Here is a 20,685-nt window from a genome sequence, read left to right as displayed (position 1 = left end):
GCGATGCCAAGGGGGGCGCATCACGTGACTCTCCAGCCGCAGCCCCCTCGGAAGCTGCTAGGCGGAAGTAGACGTTCAGAACCCGGCGAGGCGGCGCCGAGGCCACATCCGGGAGAGGCGAGGAGAGCGGAAGTGGCGTTGGTCTGGCCGGAGCCCTTGGGTGAAATTGTTAGGCGTGGAGAGGGAGTGATGTCTTCCAGACTCGGTGCAGTCCCCGCTGTGAGTTCCATGGTGTGACCATTATGCTTTAGAGGTAGCGCGGTCGAGCCGGGAGCACGCGGCCCGTCGCTTTTGTCCCATGCTCAGAGTTGGTTTTATCAGACCCCATCGTAGGCCCCACCCTTTTAGATCAGAGCCCCCCGCCCTCCTCTTCTTTCCCCACTCTCTTGCTTGTTTCCCACCTCGTTGAATTCAGTTCCTCTCCACGTTGCCATTAGTTTCTGTTCCTTCTACATCCCCCAGTGCTTCCCATGTCCGTTGTCTTTTTTTCTCCTCCCTTTAGAGCCTGTACCTGGGACAGGGCTTTGGGAAGGGGGGAAGATGAAGGCACAGGTATTGTCACCCGCCTGCGCGTTGTGGGAAGAGAGTAAGGCATACTTTTCCTAAAAAATGTTACCTTCTTCCGTTTGAAGAAGTTGCCCCGGGAGAGCTTCGTTTCTTCTGGGCACAAGGGGGAGTCATCTCTTTGTGGTCGAGGTTCAGGGGTCCCTAGCCCTCACTGTGTGCTTGTGATTTGCTAGACCCCGGGACCCACATCCTTTAAGCAGCAGAGGAGTACCAGGATCGTGGGAGCGAAGAAGTAAGTGCTTTCTGAGGTCTTTTTATAATTGTGTCGCCCGCGCTGTCCATTGGATTGATGAAAATGTTCTGTATCCGCACTGCCCAGTATCATAGCCACCAGCCACGTATGACTTTTAAGTACTTGAAGCGTAACTGGTGCAACTGGGAAAAAGAATTTTAATTTTTATTAAATTTAAAATTTTAATTAACCCAGTTTAAATAGCCACCTGTAGCGAGTGGCTACTGAATTGGACAGTGCAGGTCTAAACCTAGTGTGGGGGAGGAAAACTTAACTCGCGAAAAAACAAACCAAAACGAAAGAACAAATTATAGAGCGTATGATTCAGTGATAGTCCAGCATTTCTCCCCACATGAAATTTGTGCTCATGAATACATTGATGAGCTTGGAAGGAAGAGGAAATATGGCTGGGGGAAATTCTTGGCTGCAAGGCTGGTGTACTGTTTTGTATACTGAATGTGCTAAGTTACTCCGTAGTTAAAAGAAAAAACTAGAAACTCTGATTAGATGGATTCATTCATTCAGATAACATTTACTAAATGTCTGCTTGTTGCCAGTCGAATATTTAGATATACAGATATGGAAAACAGAAGTAGAAATCCAAAGATGGGGATTTGCAAAAAATCAACAAAATACAGTATAATATGTAAACATTTTAAAATGAGAATTTAGTATAGCCATTAGGGAAAGGGAATGATAGTCTGGAAGGGAGAGATAACCAGAGTAGATCACCCATAAGCATCGGTTTGAAAGTTAAGGATAATGCAGTTAGCCAGGAGAAAGGATTTTTCACAAGAGATAACAGCATTTGAACAGGTAAAAAGTGGGATAGCAAAGCTTTCCATATGACTGACTGGCAGGGAGGATGGGGGTTAGCGGAGTGATCATTCAGAGGTTAGGCAGATCACAAAAGGCCTTTTTTAATGGCATGCTAAGGTGTTGGAATTTTATCCTGGTAACTTCACAAAAGATGGAGTTGGAAGGGTGTTGGGAAACTGGTTCAGAGGCTATTGTGGGAACAAGAGGAATGAAGAATATGTGGTCCGAGGTGATAACAGTATATGGGGAATTTTTAGGGAACAATACATCGGGAATATACATGATGGTTTAGGCTAGAGTTAAGTGAAAGAAAGGGTGTCTGGGTTTCTGGCATTGGCAGACAGATGAAGGTTGGAGTAATTAACTGAACTGGGAATTTCCAAATGAGGAGCAACATTTGGAACAAACGTAAGTGGATTTGGACCTCAGGTGAAGAGCTGGTCTGAAATGCAAAATTGAGAATCTTCAGCTATAAAAATTAACTAAAAACATATTTTCTTCTATGAGTATTCATGAGATCTTCTAGGGAAGGTGTTCAAAGCAGTGTTTCTCAGTGTGTACTTTGGTTCCCCCAGGGATAATTCTTAAAAAGTATAAACATGAATGGGCTGCCATCCATTAATCAGAATCCAAATCATCGTGGTTAGGGTGTGGGAATCCTTATTTAACTACCTTCCTCAGAAATTGTGAATTTTGAGAAACAATGGTGAGAAGAGACTAAAAAGAGTAGAGGATGAAACCATGGAGAATATCAGCCTTTAGTTTAATTTAATTTTTTTTGGTACTAGGAATTGAACCCAGGGATGCTTAATCACTGAGCCACATCTCCAGTCCTTTTGATTTTTTAATTTTGAGATAGGGTCTCATCAAGTTGCTTAGGGCCTTGCTAAGTTTCTTAGGGCCTTGCTAAATTTCTGAGGCTGACTTGGAACTTGGGATCCTTCTTCCTCAGCCTGCCAAAGCCCTGGGATTACAGAGTTGCTGAGAATACAGACATGCACCACCTGACACACCAGCCTTTAAAGACTAGGTAGACATTGCTGCAATGAGTGGGAATGAAACTGAGAGATAAATAAAAGTATTTATAAGATTGATTGGTGAAAAGAAAACAGAGATTGCTAGTGAAATTCCCTGTGCCTGGCCTTGATGGGAAGGAGTAATGCCAGTGGTCAGTTACATCCAGAAAGCAACTGACAGGAAGAAAGACTAAGTAAATTAGGTCCAAGGAGAGAGAGGGACTACCCAAGACAAGGATTTATTCCCAGAAGGCTCCTGGTAAGATATTCTCTGTTTTTAATTCCCTCATGTTTTAAATCTACATGTCTATCTCCACTACTTTCTTAATAATTTCTTTGTTGGGTTTAATTTGTTATTAAGACCATCCAGGAAGTTCTTAATTATAATCATATTGGTTTTATTTTTATAATTTCTGTTCTTTCACAAATATGCTTGTAATTTTTGTAGTCTGTTGCTCTTTGTTCATATTTTCAATCTTCTCTTTTATAACCTTAAATATATTTATATTCAGAATTTTAAAAAAAGATTAGGTAGAATTAAAGAAGTCTGCAAAGGATACCTCGGTGAACTAAAATATTAGTGAAATCTAAATATTTGCATGTAGAAGCAGAGATTTGCCATACTGGTGATAAATTATAAATAAATCAGTGTAATTATGATAGCCATTATATCGTAACAAAGCTTTTTCTTGTTATATTTATGGAAAGGGAAGTTTGAGATTAATCTAGTTTCAACAAATGAGCAAATATCCTGAGTTGATAGTATAAAATATTTGTTTTTTGTTTTTTGTTTTTGTTTTTGAATTCTTTAAAAACAAAAAACAGACTTGGAGGCAGGAATTCCCTAGCCATCATGACTTAATCTCTGGCATATTAATCATGTTGATCATATGAACTCTGGAAGTTTTTACTGTGTTTATGTTTATGCATGAGAAAAGATGTATATTTCTGAGTCCTACACTAAGAAACTCGTATAGAGTTTCCTTAGAGTAGTTACATGGGACGTGGCTATTAATGGCTGGTTGGTACTATCAAGTCTTTATTGAGTAGTAATTGATCCCATTGTTTGGGATGGTGGGCCATTCAAATGGCCAGTTGCCATTTGTAAATAGACTGTATTTATTTAAAGTGTATACTGTGAACTGCGGCATAGCTCCATGGTACATAGCATGTGGGAGGCTTTGGGTTCAATCCTTACAAATAGTACACTAATACCTTGAGATTCACATACACACACACACACACACACACATATCTCTGAAACCATCATTGTAATCAAGATAACAAACATTTCCATCTACCCCCAAAGTTTTTGTGTGACTTTGCAGTTCATTTCTCTCTCCTCTCCCATCCCTAGGCACTACTGACCTATTTTCTGTTTCTGTACAGTGGTTTACATATTCTCGAATTTTATAAAATGAAATCACATGGTCATTCTCTTTGTCTGTCTCTTTTTTTTTTTTGTACCAGGGATTGAACCCAGGGTTGCTTAACCACTGAGTCACATCATCATCCTGGTTTTATTTTTTATTTTGAGACAGGGTCTTGCTAAATTGCTCAGGACCTCACCAAGTAGCTGAGGCTCTCTTTGAGCTTGTAATCCTCCTGCCCAGCTCATAGGAGTTGTGTATGAACAAATATTTCCATTTTGCTTGGTAAATACCTAAAATAGTATCTACCATCCTAGGTTGACTGGATTATGTGGCAGGGTATGTTTAACTTTTTATCAAACTTCCTATCCAAAGTAGTATCATTTGCATTCATACCAGTAATATATGAGAGTTGATCTTTTTAATTTTAACTAATTTAATAGTTGTATAGTGATGTCTCATTGTGGTTTTAATTTTTGTTTTTTATTCATTTTAAATGTCGAACCTTTTTTCATGTTCTTTTTGACCATTTTGTATATCTTCTTTTATAAAGTGTCTGTTTATATCTTTTACCCATTTTTTAAAAAAAAATAGGGTTTAGTGAGTTGTAATATTTAAAAAATCTAATCTGAATATAATTCCTTTGTGTAATAAATGTGTCTTGAACATCTTTCAGTCTATTGTTTGTTTTTCATTCTCTGACTCATGTCATTTGAAGGACAAAGTTTTAAAGTTATCATTAAAGTTATCCATTTGCCAGGCTTGGTGGCACTTGCCTGTAATCCCAGCTACTCGGGAGACTGAGGCAGAGGATTGAAAGTTCTAGGCTAGCCTTAGCAATTTAGTGAGGCCCTAAGCAACTTAGTGAGCCCCATCTCAAAATAATAAGTAAAAAGGGCTGGGGATATAGCTAAGTGGTTAAGTGCCCCTGGGTTCAATCCCTGGTACCAAAAGAAAAAAAAAAAAAAGTTCATTTGTGTTTCTTGCTTTTTATTTCTATTTAAGAAACCTTGCTTCCCCTAATTGCAAAGATATTCTCCTACCTTCTAGAAGTTTTGTAGGTTTTTACACTTAGGTCTTTGACCCATCTAGAGTTAATTTTTGTATGTGGTGTGTGGTGAGAGTCAATGTCAATATTTTTCCATTATTGAATTGCTTTGGCACCTTTATCAAAAATCAGTTGAAGCAGGGTATGATGGTGCATATCTGTAATTCCAGCTTCTTGGGAGGTTGAGGCAAGTGGATCACAAGGTTGAGGCCAGCCTGGGCAACTGTATCAAGACCTTGTCTCAAAACATTTTTTTGAAAAGGTCTGCCTGCATCCCACACATACATAAAAATCAATTGCACAGAGCTGGGGATTATAGCACATTGGTAGAGTGCTTGCCTGGTATTTGAGAGGCCCTGGGATCAGTCCCCAGAACTATAAAGGGAAAAAAAAAATCAATTGAACATGCGTGTATAGTTCTTTTTTTTTGGATAGTTCTTACTCTGTTCAACTGTTGATGTTTAGAGTAAGTCTTGAAATTAGATAAGGCATACATATTATGCCTTATATATTTTGGCATATTTTTTTTTAAATCATTTTAGCTATTCTAGGTTCTTTACATTTTTATATAAATTCCAGAATCAGGTTGCCAGTATCTATAAAAAGAGGCATGCTGAGTATCGATTGGTATTATATTGAATCTATAGGTTCATTAGAGGAAAATGCCATTTTAACATTATTGAGTTTTCTGATTTATGAGCATGAAGTACTTTTCCTTTTATTTAGGTCTTCTTAACACTCAGCAGTGCGTTGTGTTTTTCATAGTAAAAGTCTTGGATGTCTTTTGTTAGATTTGTTAGTATTTTATGTCTTTCTAAATGGTATCATTTTTTATGTCACTTTCTTGTTGCTTGTTGCTAATATATAATAATTGACTTTTTTCCCAGGGGAAACAGTATTGAACCCAGGGGCACTTTACCATGAAGCTATATCCCCATCCTTTTTATTTTTTATTTTGAGATAGGATTGCAGTAAGTTGTTGAGGGTCTTGTTTAGTTGCTGAGGCTAGCCTTGAACTTGTGATCCTGCTACCTCAGCTTCCTGAGTTGTTGGAATTATAGGCCTGTGCCACTGGGCCCCACTTAATAATTGACTATTCTGTCTAACCTTGTATCTTGCCACTTGTTAAATCTACTTATTAGCTCTAGTAATTATTTTGCAGATCCCTGGTGTTTTTCTTTGTAAGCAATCATATAATCTGGAAGTATGGACAGTTTTCCTTTTTTCCTTTTTTTTTTTTTTTAACCTTATTATAGTGTGTTTCAACATGAAACAGTCTGAGCCTCGAGTTTTTTTTTTTTTTCCTGGAGAATAATTTGATAAATTCAGTTTAATAGCTATAGGTTTATTCAGATTTCCAGTTTCTTCTTTCTTCTTGTGTCAGTTTTAAGAAGTTGTATTTTTTTTAAATGTTTTATATTAATTTGTCAATTTATTGGCAAAGAGTTATTCAGTGTTCCGTTTTAATGTCCATACGATATGTGATAATTGTCTCTTTAATTTTTTTTATTATTTTAAAAAATTTTTTAGTTGTCAATGGATTTTTAAAATTTATTTATGTGTGGTGCTGAGTCTCGAACCCAGGGCCTCACACACACCAGGCAAGTGCTCTACCACTGAGCCACAACCCCCACCCCTCTCTTTAATTTTTGATATTACTTATGGTATCTTTTTATTTGATCAGTAGCTGTAGGATTCTCAATTTTATGATCATTTCAAAGAACCAAATTTTCTCTATTGTTTCTTTCCTAGTTCATCAGTTTCTTACATCTTTCCTTCTTTATTTTACTTTACTCTTCTTTTTAAGGTATCATCAAGTTAAATCTTTAGTTTTAATTTTAAAGTCTCTCTAACATAAGCTATCAAAACTTAAGTTTTCTTCTAAGTACTTTAGTTACAGCCACACTTCCCCTCCCCCCCTTTGGTACCAGTAGGGATTGAATCCAGGGACATTTATCACTGAGCCACATCCTCGGATCTTTTTTTATATTTTATCTAAAGATAGGAGCTCATTGAGTTGCTCAGTACTTCACTAAATAACTGAGGCTGGCTTTGAGTCCTCCTGCCTCAGCCTCGTGAGCCGCTGGGATTACAGGCATGTGCCACTTGAACCCTGCTTAGCCACACATTTTGATGTATGTAAATTTTTATTACACCAAAGTATTTTCATATTTCCCTTGTGATTTAATTTTTGACCTCTAAGTTATTTAGAAATAGATTATTTAACTTCTGGATTTATTTTTGAAATGTTTTTTGTTTTGGTTTGGTTTCGGTAGTTTACTATTGTTGGTTTCTGTTTTGATTCTGATGTGGTCAAATAATACACTGTTATTTTCATTCCTTTAAAGTTTAAAGTTTATGGCCCAGTATATACTTTTTCTTGGTGAATGCACAATGTGCACTTGGAAAGAATGTATATCCTATATGTTGGATGTAGTGGTCTATGAATGTTAATAACTAAAGCAAGATGGCTACTAGTATATAGCTCATTTATTTGTTCACTGAATTTTTGTCAAATCCTACCAGTTGCTGAGAGGAGAGGTCTTAAAATTTTCTAAAATTGTGGAATGTCTATTTTCCCCTTTAATTCTGTCAGCTTTTGCTTTGAGTACTTTGAGGCCCTATTATTAGGCACATACAACAGGTAATTATCTCTTCCTGATAATTTGACATTTTTGTCATTATGAAGTGTCTGTCTCTGGCAATATTCTTTGTCTTGAAGTCTGTTTTATCTGAAATTAAAATAGCTACTCCAGCCTTCTTAGGTTTGCTGGTTAACTGGGATAGGTTTTTTTATCCATTTACTTTCAATCTATATATGTCTATATTTAGAGGGTACCTCTGGTAGTATATATTAGTAGGTACTGCCTTTTTATTGATTATTTCAATCTCTGACTTTTAACCGGAATGTTTAGACCATAAACACTTAAATGAATATTGGTATATTTGGATTTAGGTCTATCCTTACATGATTTTCTTTCTTGTTGTTTTTTCCTCTGTTCTTCTTTCAGATTATTTGATGGCTTAGTGTCCCATTTAAATGTGTGTACTGTAATTGAGTTTTTGGCTATGTCTGTGTATTTTTTTAAAGTGGATCCTCTAGGATTTATAATGTACATACTTATCCTTTCACAGTCTGTTTAGATTTACTATCTGCCACTTTGCTAAAATGTAGAAACCTTACACTCACATAGATTCTTTTAATGCCCATCTACCATTATGGTATAGTTGTTGTATGTATTGTACCTATATACCATATATTGAAAAACTCTACAAGATAATGTTAAAATTTTGCTTTAGATTTTTAAAAATGTTTACCCAGTTATTCACCATTTCTGCTGCTTGCTTCATTCTCGAAAACCCAAGTTTCTCTCTGGTATCATTTTTCTTCAGCTGGAATTTCTTCAGCTTTAGCATTTCTTGTGGAGCAGGTCTGCTGGTGACAAATTCTCTTAGTTTTTCTTTATCTGAAAAAATATTCCTGAAAGATATTTTCATTGGATGTAGAATTCTGAATTGACAAATCTTTTCTTACAATTTATTTATTTATTTTATTTCTGTTGGTTCTTTCTAGTTATATATGACAGTAGAATCCATTTCGACATAATTATAAAAGCATGGAATATATTTTGTTCTAATTCAGTCTCCTATACCTCTCCTTTCCCTTCCCTCCCCCTACCCCCTGGGATCTTACAGATACTGTTGCACTGTCTTCTGGCCTCCTTGGTTTCTGTTGGGAAATCCGTGATGGTGTGAGTCTCTGTTCCCTGTAATGTAAGATGTCACTTTTCTGAAGCTATTCTCTAGATTATTTTCAATCTTTGATTTTAAATAGTTTTGTTTAAGATGTGTCTGTGTATGTTGTCTTTGAGTTATCCTACTTAGTGTTTGTTGAGCTCCTTGATCTTTTAAATTTATGTCTTTCCTCAAATGTGGGAGATTTTCTACCATTATTTTTTCCAAATTATTTTTCTGTACCAGTGTCTCTTCTCCTTGAATTACAGCTACACTGAATTTAGAACTTTGAGATTGATCCACAGGTTTTTGGGTCTGTGGACTGTTTTTTTTCAATTTTTTTTCTCTTTGTTCTTCAGATTGGATCATTTCTATTGCTCTGTCTTCAAGTTCACAGACTCTTTCCTCAGTCATCTCCATTCTGCTACTGAACCCATGCAGTGAGTTTTTATTTCAGATATTGCACTTTTCAGTTCTAAAATTTCATTTGATTATTTTTTATGCTTTGTTTTTTGATAATTCCTACCTAGTCTTTCATTTCATGTGTTATTTTCCTTTGTAAGCGATCACAATAGCTACTTGAAAGTGTTTGACAGTTCTGGTGTCTGGATCATCATGGAGTTGGCATTGTTAATTATCTATTCCTTTGAGAATTGCTCATGTTTTTCTGGTTTTGTGTTTTTGGAATTTAACATTGTGAATATTATTTATGTAGACTTTGGATTCTATTGCAGTCTTCTGTAGGAATCTTGCTTGTTGTGTTTTAGTAGGCAGCCTGTTTAGGTTCAAGCTCTAAGTTCTGCCTCACTTCTGAGGGCAGTGGTTAAAAATCTCAGATTTATTCTTTACATTTTCGCTATGATGTAAATGGGGGCTTGTCCCATTCACGAACAGCCCATGGGTTAGTCTGAGATTTTTACAGGTGTGTCAAATCTTCTGTTCTCTAGGCTTTTGCTGCATTGGTTTGGTTCACTAAGTTCAAATTTTATTTCAGTTTTCAGTCTTTACTAGGCTGATTTGAATATGCCCCTCACATAGCTTGCTCAGGTTAGGCTGTGACTTATATGGCTTCAAATACAAACTTATGAAATTGCCTTCTTTGCCTTTCTTCTCTCCAGAATTCCCCATACTCTGACTGTCAGGGACCCCTTTATCTGATTCTTGTGACCATAAAGTTGGGGTTTCTGTTGGAATTTAAGCTGCCCATACTGCTGTACAAGTAGGCCCAGCCTTGTTGCAGAGCCATGCGACAGTTGGAAAACTCATGCCACGTAGGTCACTTTTCTCAGTTTTTACTCTCCTGAATAATCCACTGCTTTTGTTTAAATATCAGAGTCCAGAATTTATCATTGTAAGCGGCAGGAGGAATGGGCTGTAGTGGGCTTATGCTGCCATACCAGAGCCAGCACTCCTCTGTTGAATTTGTAATATGGGACCTAATATGCAGAGAACTGAAAATGTGCTTCCCTGTTCATAGCATACTGATACCATCTTCTTTAATGTTTACTCTATGCTTATTCTGTCTCCTTCCTCCCAAAGGAAATCATGTAAACAGGTGTCATGTTTGTCTTTAAATATTTATGAATCCTTTTAAAACTGAGCTGCTTTATATACTTATTTATTTTTAATTTACTGAGATGACATTTTACTAGATTCTGTTCTCTTATTTCATCAGTATGCCTTTTAGTTAAATTCATAGCTCTGTGTGAAGAATTGGTTTATTGTGTCTGACAACTACATAGTATTCCATAATTGGTCTCTATCACATTTTATGTTTTCTTAAGAATGGTCACCTGGGTGGCCATTTTATATATTTTCCTAAGGATGGTCACTAATGAAAATTAACTTTCATTCCCTACTCTTACAAACGTAAGCCTATGTGTGATGTTTTCTCCCCCCAATATTGGGGATTGAACCCAGGGGTACTTTACGACTGAGCTATCACCTCAGGTCTTTTTTTCTTTATTTTTTATTTTGAGACAGTCTAAGTTGCTGAGGGTCTCACTAAATTGCTGAGGCTGGCCTTGAATTTGTTATGCTTCTGCCTCACCCTCTCTCTTTTTTTTAATTCATTTTTATTGTAAACAAATGGGATACATCTTGTTTCTCTGTTTGTACATGAAGTAGAGGCATACCGTTTTTGTGATCATACATTTACCTAGGGTAATAGTTTTTGATTCATTCTGTTATTTTTTTCTTTCCCCCACCCCTCCTACCCCTCTTATCCCTCTGTACAGTCCCTCCTTCCTCCATTCTTGTTCCCCTCCCACACCCCATTATGTGTCATCATCCGCTTATCAGCGAGATCATTCTTCCTTTAGTTTTTTGAGATTGGCTTATCTCACTTGGCATGATATTCTCCAATTTCAACCATTTGCCTGCAAATGCCATGATTTTATTATTTTTTATGGCTGAGTAATATTCCATTGTATACATATATGCCACAGTTTCTTTATCCATTCATCAATTGAAGGGCATCTAGGTTGGTTCCACAATCTGGCTATTGTGAATTGAGCAGCTATGAACATTGTTGTGGCTGTATCTCTGTAGTATGCTGATTTTAAGTCCTTTGGGTATGGGCTGAGGAATGGGATAGCTGGGTCAAATAGTGGTTCCATTCCAAGTTTTCTAAGGAATCTCCACACTGCTTTCCAGAGCGGCTGCACTAATTTGCAGCCCCACCAGCAATGTATGAGTGTACCTTTTTCCCCACATCCTCTCCAACACCTATTGTTGCTAGTATTCTTGATAATCACCATTCTAATTGGAGTGAGATGGAATCTTAGTGTAGTTTTGATTTGCATTTCTCTTACTACTAAAGATGTTGAACATTTTTTCATATGTTTGTTGATTGCTTGTAGATCTTCTTCTGTGAAGTGTCTGTTCTGCCTCAGCCTCTTGAGTTACTGGGATTACAGGCGTGTGCCAGCAAGCCCTGCTCAGTAATGTTCTTAACTGACATACTGACTAGTCTTAGGTTTAGGACTCTAGATATAGCTTTTTACCAGGAGTCTCTGACCAGCTTAACTCAGGCAACTATAGCATCCTTTCTTCAGCTGTGGAAGCTGAGTATCGTGTTGCCAAGTAAAACAGGGCAGTTCTTGTTGTGGTTTAGAGAGGAGGCTGAGCAAGAAGGAAGATGGATCAGATTGTTGTCTACAGACTATTTTTTTCCTTTCAATTCTCAGAGATATCCTTTAGTTACTGTCCCTCTAGCTGAGAGATAGGCAAACTTGGACGTACCTGGTTACCAATTCAGGGGATCTCTGAAATGTCACAATACCCTATTACATTGCTTAAATTTCTTTTCTTAGTTAAATCCAGGAAAGTATGCCTTCCTTCCACTGCAAAGTAGACTACTTCCTGTTTCTGATTATAATGAAGTATGATAATAATTATATATGTGTGTTAGATTGACCAATATAATTTTTAGGAGATTACAATTTATAATCTGTTCTTTTAAAATTAGCCTTAATAAAATTAAGTAAAATAAAAGAAAATTAGCCTCCTTAGTTTTTTGCACAAGTAACCAACTTGTTTAAAGAATTAATAAGGGTTTTGCTCTAGACCCTCTATGGTACATATTTTTGTGTCATGTTAGTAGCCGGACCCAGTGCTCCATAAAGGATAATAGTTTCCAGTACACTATCCCTCACGATGACTCCTTAAGCGGCTCATCATCTGCCTCATCATGTGAACCAGTGAGTGATTTTCCAGCATCCTTCCGAAAATCTACCTACTGGATGAAAATGAGAAGAATCAAACCAGCTGGAACTTCTCGTACTGAAGGTATCAGAATAAGTGTCTAATTCCAAAGACAGTATGCTCTGAGATTGTATTTTGAGATAGTTGCTATAAGTGATTCTTCAAGTATTAAATGCCACAGATGTTTAATCTCATTAGTGATGAAACAGATTTTAAGGTGATAGGTTATTGCATACTCTTAGCTTCATGAATTATCTAATAGAGTAAAATACTGCTGACCCTACTCTAGGTTAGACTTTGAATCAGCCTTATTCTGTATGGGATTTGAACTTCTTTCCTGTTTTGTTCTGGTTTGCTTTTTTGAGGATGTAAAGGTTGGGAAAAGAGTTATGGTAGTATATTCTAGAGAATCACAGTCTCAGATGTCCCTGGTAACCTTCTATCTTGAGCAGTTCTTCTACTTCAGTGATGGCCTTGAATCAAGAAGCAAAACACATTTTCTGAAGGCCTTTTCATTCTTAGGGAAGAATTGATGATTCCAAAGGGGTGGGTCAGTTAGTTAATGAGAAATTACAACAGTTTTCCTGAAAATACTGCAGACTTCTGAGGCCTGTGTTCACTAGCAGTTTTTCTCTTTCATGATCTTGTGAGTGTTGTCTTGAAGACAGGCCCAGAGATTCATTTACAAACTATACTAAGTTTGTTTTGTGTTTGCATGATATTTCAGGGTCAGGTGGAGTATCAACAAAGGGAAAAAGGAAACCCAAGCAGGAAGAAGATGAAGACTATGGTGAATTTCCTCAGAAGAAGCACAAGCTTTATGGTAAGGGGTTAATTTTACTGCTTTTTCCTTGGATCACTGGGCTATGTTCTTCAAGCATAAAAGGGAGGCAGACTCTAGTGTAGGCTCTTATTGTCTTTAGAACCCTTTGAATTTGGGGGTGGGAGTACCTCATCCTGCCTTTCATGACTTAAAGGAGGCAATCAGTTGAAGGAGTGGGGCTTTTGTGTCCAGGAAAAGGGGAGGGAAGAGATTTTTGTGTTAGGGAGGTTAGTAAATGTAATATGTTGAACTTCATGTCTCTATTTTGTGTCAGGGAGGAAGCAACGGCCTAAAACTCAGCCTAATCCCAAATCTCAGGCTCGTCGTATCCGGAAGGAACCACCAGTTTATGCAGCAGGTATGTTTTCTTTTGGATGCTTTGTGGATTGTAGTGCTTATGCTCTGGTTTATTGTCATCTGTGAGGAGCGAGGTACTCAAGCAGTTCTTTAAGGAGGCAGTTGTTAAGAGTGAGTTTTTGGAGGTCAAATAGACCTCCAAAAGGTTTTGCACTTCAAACTTTCTGACCTGCCTCAGTTTAACTTCTGCAAACTTCAGTTTCCCTGTCTGAGTAGGGATAATAAAGACAGCCAGAATTTAAAATTCTGTGAAAATTAAATTGCATTGCTGGGCTCCATGGTGCCCACCTGTAATCCCAGTGACTCGGGAGGCTGAGGCTGGAGGATATCTAATCTAAAGCCAGCCTCAGCAATTTAGCAAGGTGCTAAGCAACTTAGCAAGACCCTGAATCTAAACAAAATATAAAAAAGAACTGAGGATTTGGCGTGATGATGAAATACCCCTGGGTTCAATCCCTGGCACCAAAACAAAAACAAAAACAAAAAAAACAAGCTAAGAAAATTAAATGACATAAAAACATGTCTCAGGAACACAGGAAACACTCATAACTGGCTGCTATGAATCTCAGCATTGCATAATTAGGCCCTGCTATGAAAGCCCAGTTCTTTAAGGCACCAGGCTTTTGAGTGGTTCTCAGGTGGTTTTTATCATGGGGCGTTTCAGAAACTACATTGCATGGGAAAAAAAAAAGACTTTTAGAAGTTACAGGAAGAATCTGTTCATTGTTGTCTACCAGGAAGGGGAAAAACCATTTTATGACACTTTTCCTAGATTGTGAAATTATGATTTTTGTTTCTGGAGAGTATTGCAGATCATAAAGTGTCATTTTTCTCTCCTTTGTAGGCAGTTTGGAGGAACAATGGTACTTAGAAATCGTGGATAAAGGCAGTGTTTCCTGTCCCACCTGCCAGGCAGTAGGGAGGAAGACCATAGAGGGTTTAAAGAAACACATGGAAAACTGCAAACAGGTTAGATATTTTGTGGCATTTCTACCCAAAATTTAGACCTGGTACTGTGTGCAGTATGCTGAATACAATGGACTAGGGGAAGTGTTGTGTGGCAGAGGAAATGTAGACTTTGCACTTTACAGACTTGAGTTTGAATCCTCACTTAGTTGTGGCATTTAGCTTTTTATATGTGGACCTTAGTTTCCTCATTTGTAGAATGGAGAAAAAATATCTACTATGGGTAGTCCGTGTGTGGATAAGAAAGAAGTAATGCATGCTAAATGCCTAGCCCACTGCATAACAATTTGTGTTATTCTGTTTCTCTGTTGAACAGTGGGGTACTGAGTACTATTTTTTCTTTTAGGAAATGTTTACTTGCCATCATTGTGGGAAACAACTTCGTTCACTGGCAGGGATGAAGTATCACGTCATGGCGAATCATAATAGTCTGGTAAGAGTGTCTTCTGTCCTCTGTGAACTCATGTGGTGTGTGGATATCTTTTATTAGGTGAGTGTACATGTCTTAGTGCAGATGATTGAGGTTCTGGGACCTCATAGGTGTGTAAGAAGACTATTCAAGAGTTACTATGCTCAATGCAACCATGGTAGTAGGCCATAGATACTTGTGTGGTAAGTTATCCCCAAAGGCTCATGTCCTGGGAGGAAGAGGCTCAGAACTCTTATATTCTGTTTGCTTCTTTCACTTGTCCAGAAGATGGAATAAGCTAGAACTTGGATAAAATTAGAACATCAGCTTAGCTGCTAGTCCAGTTCTTGATTTTCTGTGATTTTTTTTTTTTCAATTTGTCATTTTATGATTTCTTTTGATTTCTAGCCCATTTTGAAAGCTGGAGATGAAATAGATGAACCAAGTGAGAGGGAACGACTTCGAACAGTCCTAAAGAGACTGGGAAAGCTCAGGTGCATGCGTGAGGTAAGAGCCCAAGGACAGCAACTCCTCCTGGAGTCCCAGGTCAATGTCTTTCTGTTGTCATTCTCCATTTCTCCTTCTTTTCTTTTATGGACTTCCTAGTTCTTATAGCATATGGTGGCCCTTGCTTCTCTAGGTTTCTTGAATTCATTTATACTTCTTTATTTTCTTTCTCATCCCCCAAACTTATCCCCTCCTACTCCTTTGTGTAGAGGGATTTCTTTACCAGCATTTTTTTTTTTTTTTTTTGATGTGATGAAGAGGATTCCAGTAACCTCACCTTTTTGATATTGTGGTGGGGTGGGGTCATAGACCAAGCAGGAAGCTGTGATACAGAGTAGGTGCCTGGTTACAATTCAGTGAATGCTAACTGTATTAGTCAGCTTTTTGCTGCTCTAACTAAAAGACCTGACAAGAAAATTTTAGAGCAGGAAAAGTTTAGTTGGGGGCTCACGGTTTCAGAGGTCTTAGTTCATAGACATCTGGCTCCATTCCTCAGGGCTCAATTAAAGGCAGAACATCATAATGTAAGAGTGTGGTGAAAGAAAGCAGCTCACACGATGATCAGGAAGCATAGAGAGACTTCACTCACCAGATATAAAATATATACCCCAAATTATGTCCCTAGTGACTCACCTCCTTCAGTTTCCACTCAGTTAATCCCATCAGAGAATTAATTCCCTGATTGGGTTAAGGTTCTCATAACCCAGTCTTTTCTCCTCCAAACTTTCTTGCATTGTCTTACACATGGGCTTTTGGGAGACACCTCATATGTAAACCATACCACTGACTAAACTGTTTGAGTATCATGGCCCACAGATAGGACATCCAGGGAGAAGGAATGATTGTACCAAGGGAAAATGTTGGAGAAGATCTTATAATATCAGTGTCTTTTTGTATTTTATGGTGGTAAATGCTTTATGGCTTTTGAGAAATTTAGGGATCATGTCAAAAGATGTAAGATTCTAGCTGGGTGTGATAGTATGGCACATACGTGTAATCCCAGTGGCTTGATAGGCTAAGGCAGGAGGATCACAAGTTCAAAGCCAGCCTTAGCAATTTAGTAAGATTGCATTTCAAAATAAAAAATATAAAAGTCTGGGGATGTGACTCAGTTGTTTAGTGCCCCTGGATTCAATCCTCGGTACCAAAAACAAAACAAAACAAGATTTTAGATTCTAATGTGGGCCTCTTTCCTGTGTTCAGAGTTGCTCCAGTACCTTCACCAGCATTATGGGATATCTATACCATGTTAGAAAATGTGGCAAAGGGGCTGCAGAGTTGGAGAAGATGACCCTGAAGTGTCACCACTGTGGAAAACCATATAGATCAAAGGCTGGACTTGCGTATCACCTGAGGTCAGAGCATGGGCCTGTGAGTACTGACTCCTCTCTAGACCCTGTTTGGGGATGTACTTGGTGATGATTGTGTACCCTACCTCTTTCTGTTCTCTTGGTTGTGCTTTGTGTCCACTTTTAATCTTTGCTTTTGTTCTCTCTTCCTCATTCTTTTTATTCTTATTTCTGCCTTTCAAACATTAATTGGTTATGGAAATGAAAGTTCAAAGTATAGTCCAGAGCTGGAGATGTAGCTCAGTGGTAGAGCACTAGTCTAGCATGTGCAAGGCCCTGGTTTCCATCCTGGTACCACAGAAAATAAAACAAACCAAAAAAACTTTAAGTATCTTTAAGGAAGAAATAACCTTTTTTTTTTTTTTCCTCCTGGTACTGGAGATTGAACCCAGGGGCCTTTTTCCATTGAGCTACAGCCCCAGCCCTTTTTATTTATTTATTTATTTATTTGAGAAAGGGTCTTGTTAAGTTGTGGAAGCTGACGTAGAACTTACAATCCTTCTGTCTCTGAGACAGAGTAGCTGAATGGAATTTTAGTAGCTTGAAATTACAGGGATGCTCCACCCCACCCAGCTGAGAAGAAGCTTTTTTACCAGTATAATATTCTCTAATATGGTGGGGCTCGATATTAGTAGTAAAGTTAATAAATAGCTCTTTTGCTACTTAGAGCAGAAAGGACAATTTTTAATTGCTGGCTGTGAAGGAAACAACTTACCAGGCCTGTGTTTTGCTGTGTCTCATTCTTGCAGATCTCCTTCTTTCCAGAGTCAGGACAGCCAGAGTGCTTAAAGGAGATGAGCCTGGAGTCAAAAAGTGGGGGGCGAGTTCAGAGGCGTTCTGCCAAGATAGCTGTGTACCACTTGCAGGAGCTGGCCTCTGCTGAACTGGCCAAGGAGTGGCCTAAGAGGAAGGTGCTTCAGGATCTGGTACCCGATGATCGGAAGGTATGGTAGAAACTTGTATTCATTTTAGAAACATTATGTTTAATATTGTGTTTACTGTACAGAGAAAATGTAGTACACTTAAGTTCATATAAGCAACATTTTGCTTCTTTACCCTTGGAGATATAGTACATCTGCTCCAGCTTAAGTGTGTGGAGTCAGGTAAGGGCTAGCATAACCGTCTCTTTCTGAAGTTCCTCAGGGAGCCCTCTTAATTTTATATTACTTTCAGAGGGAACCTGAATTCCCAGGTTAGATTTTTTTGTTTAATCTTTGTTTAGTGTATTTGCTGTTTGTTAGTTCAGGTATAGTAGTTTATATTTAATTTAGGTAAGTGGTTTCAGTTTGGTTTTGTAGCCCTGAAACTACCTACTCACCACAGAAACTTTATGCAAAATACCTGTATATAAGATGGGTGCAGTGGGGCACACCTGTAATCCCAGCAATTTGATAAGCTGAGGCAGTAGGATCACAAGTTCAAGTCTAGCCTCTAGCCTCAGCAATTTAGCAAGGCCCTAAAGCAACTTAGTGAGACCTTGTTTCAAAATAAATAGAAAGTGTTGGGGATATGGATTAGTGGTAAAGGACCTTTGGATTCAATCCCAGTACCTTACCCCATCCCCCAAAAAAGAGAAAAAAAGAAAAACCAAACCAGTTCATAAAATAACTTAGAAACAGATTTGCTCTGGATAACTGAGGGTGGTGAGCTCAAAGCCTTATCTATTTGGCCTTCCCTTTTGTACCTTTATTGTTCCCATACAAGACTCCTAGTATCCTTTTGAGGGATGCTGACCTGTTTGAAAGTCATTGGTTTAAAGTGGACTACAGAGGAAGGAGCACCAGCCAAGAGCATAGACTGTGACCCTAGACTGTGGAATCAACAGGGAAGAGTTTGAGGACACGTATAATATCACAACTAATAATCACAACTAAGGGCCTGTTACTGTCCAGGATATCATAAACAGTTTATATTTGGCCTAGGGCACTGACTTAGGTGACAGAAATGTTATATCTTAAAAGAAATAAATTCAAATCCTAGAACCTAACACACTGTTGTTTTGGTCTAAAAACCAGTCCTGTCTAAGGAATTGGGTCTTGTTTTTTTTAATATCAGAGCATCCTTTTTTGTTTTAAACTTTTTTTTTTTCTTTTTGCTAAATGCTATCTAAATTCAGCTTAAATGTGAATTTTGCATAGTGATATGTTCTTGTGATATTGCAGTTAAGTTTCACTGAACATGGTATGTGGTAGGGAATTTGAAATAAATATTTAATTCATTGAAGTCTTATTTAGCAGATACTCTACTAAAATCATAAAAAAAGTTTTATATTTTTGACAGCTATGGGTAAAGGGCATTATTTCATTTTATAGCATAAAATTTAATTTTTTGAAAAGATAATGTATTCTACTGGTCCACAAGTTAAATGATGATAAACATTGAGGTATACCCCTCTCACCCTGTCCTTGTGATTACCCCCTCTGATTAGCTTCTTGTGTGTATTTCTAGTGTTTATTGATACATATGTAAGCAATATGTATTTTTTCCCCCTCCAAAAGTTTTTGTACCTGGGATTGAACCCAGCGTCACTTAACCACTGAACCACATACCCAGCTCTTTTTATTTTTTCTTTTGAGACAGGGTCTTGCTAAGTTGCTTAGAGCCTCTCTGAGTTGCTGAGGTGACCTTGACCTCTCTAAGTTGCCTCAGCCTCACAAGTTGTTGGAAGTACAGGTGTGTGCCACCACACCCTGCTCAAAAATTTTTAATTTCAAAATAATTTTACATTTATAGAACAGTTTCATAGTTAGTATAGAGTTCCCATGAGCTCTTTACCCAGCTTCCCCTAATGCCAACAGCTTAGGTGGCTATGCCATGGTATCCCACATTTTATTTAGTTACTCTATCTCCTTAGTCTCCTTCAATTTATGGTTCCCCTCTTTGTCTCTTATGTCCTTGATGCTTTTGAAGAAGACTGACTGGCTATTTTATAAAATATTTCCCCACTATGGATTTGTGGAAACAAATTTGTGGATTTAGGATTATGTTTTTGGCAAGAATACCACTCAGGCAATGTTGGCCCTTCTCCATGCATCATTTCAGAAGGTATATGATATTTGATTGTCTTTTCTGGGGGGAGTGGGTACTGGGGCTTGAACCCAGGGTTACATAACCACTGAGCCACATCTCTAGCCGTATTTTTTATTTTGAGAGAGGGTCTCACCAAGTCCTTAGGCCCTCACTAAGTTGCTGAGATTGGTCTTAAACTTGCAATCCTCTTGCCTCAGACTCCTGAAATATCAATGTGTCTTTTTACTGATGATAGTAACTGATCAGTTGGGTAAGATCTATTTTTCAGATATCTCCAGGGTAAAATTAAACAGTCTTCTCCTTAATTAGTGGGTGTTTGTGGGCAGATTGAGAATGTGAAGATAACCTGTATCTTATTGTATTGCCCATTTATATTAGCTTATACTAATTATTCTTGCCTGTAACCAGTATTATTGTGGTGTTCACCTAATGAAGATTTTTTTTGTTCCCATCTTCTACAGTTACTAATTGAAATTTATATCAATGTAGTCTTCACTCATTATCCCTGGGGGATTGATTCTGGGACCAACTCAGTTACCAAAATCCATGGATGCTTAAGCCCTTACATCAGAAGGCATAGTATTTGTTAGAACTTATGCACATCCTCCTATATACTTTATTTACTTGTTTTTTAATTATTTTGGTGCTGGGGATTGAGCCCAGGGGCAGGCACTTAACCACTGAACCACATCCCCAGCCCTTTATATTTTGACACAGGGTCTCATGAAGTTGCTAAGGCCCTTGGTAAGTTG

General features: G+C 37.9%; 1 protein-coding gene across 4 annotated transcripts in view; it reads left to right on the top strand.

Moving 5' to 3' along the window:
• Positions 1-65: 65 nt before the first annotated feature.
• ZNF512 (zinc finger protein 512) overlaps positions 66-20,685 on the top strand; it is a 30,231-nt gene continuing 9,611 nt past the window's right edge. For 3 of the 4 annotated variants that reach the window (XR_013759126.1, XR_013759127.1, XM_079110299.1), the window contains exons 1-11: positions 66-219; positions 741-799; positions 9,147-9,227; positions 12,389-12,576; positions 13,220-13,315; positions 13,590-13,673; positions 14,517-14,641; positions 14,985-15,071; positions 15,456-15,554; positions 16,758-16,925; positions 17,653-17,847. Coding sequence is in view for 2 of the 4 variants with exons in the window: in XM_079110299.1 (XP_078966425.1) it covers positions 190-219; positions 741-799; positions 9,147-9,227; positions 12,389-12,576; positions 13,220-13,315; positions 13,590-13,673; positions 14,517-14,641; positions 14,985-15,071; positions 15,456-15,554; positions 16,758-16,925; positions 17,653-17,847 (1,212 nt within the window). In the remaining 2 variants the exon portion in view is untranslated. The remainder of the gene's footprint in view (positions 220-740; positions 800-9,146; positions 9,228-12,388; positions 12,577-13,219; positions 13,316-13,589; positions 13,674-14,516; positions 14,642-14,984; positions 15,072-15,455; positions 15,555-16,757; positions 16,926-17,652; positions 17,848-20,685) is intronic. The other variant, XM_079110300.1, reaches the window with a different exon arrangement.

This window comes from Sciurus vulgaris, assembly GCF_902686455.1.
Source record: "Sciurus vulgaris genome assembly, chromosome: 14".
In the NCBI taxonomy this organism is placed as follows: domain Eukaryota; kingdom Metazoa; phylum Chordata; class Mammalia; order Rodentia; family Sciuridae; genus Sciurus; species Sciurus vulgaris.
Note: the sequence above shows the minus strand (reverse complement) of the source record. Positions and strands in the feature narration are given on the sequence as shown.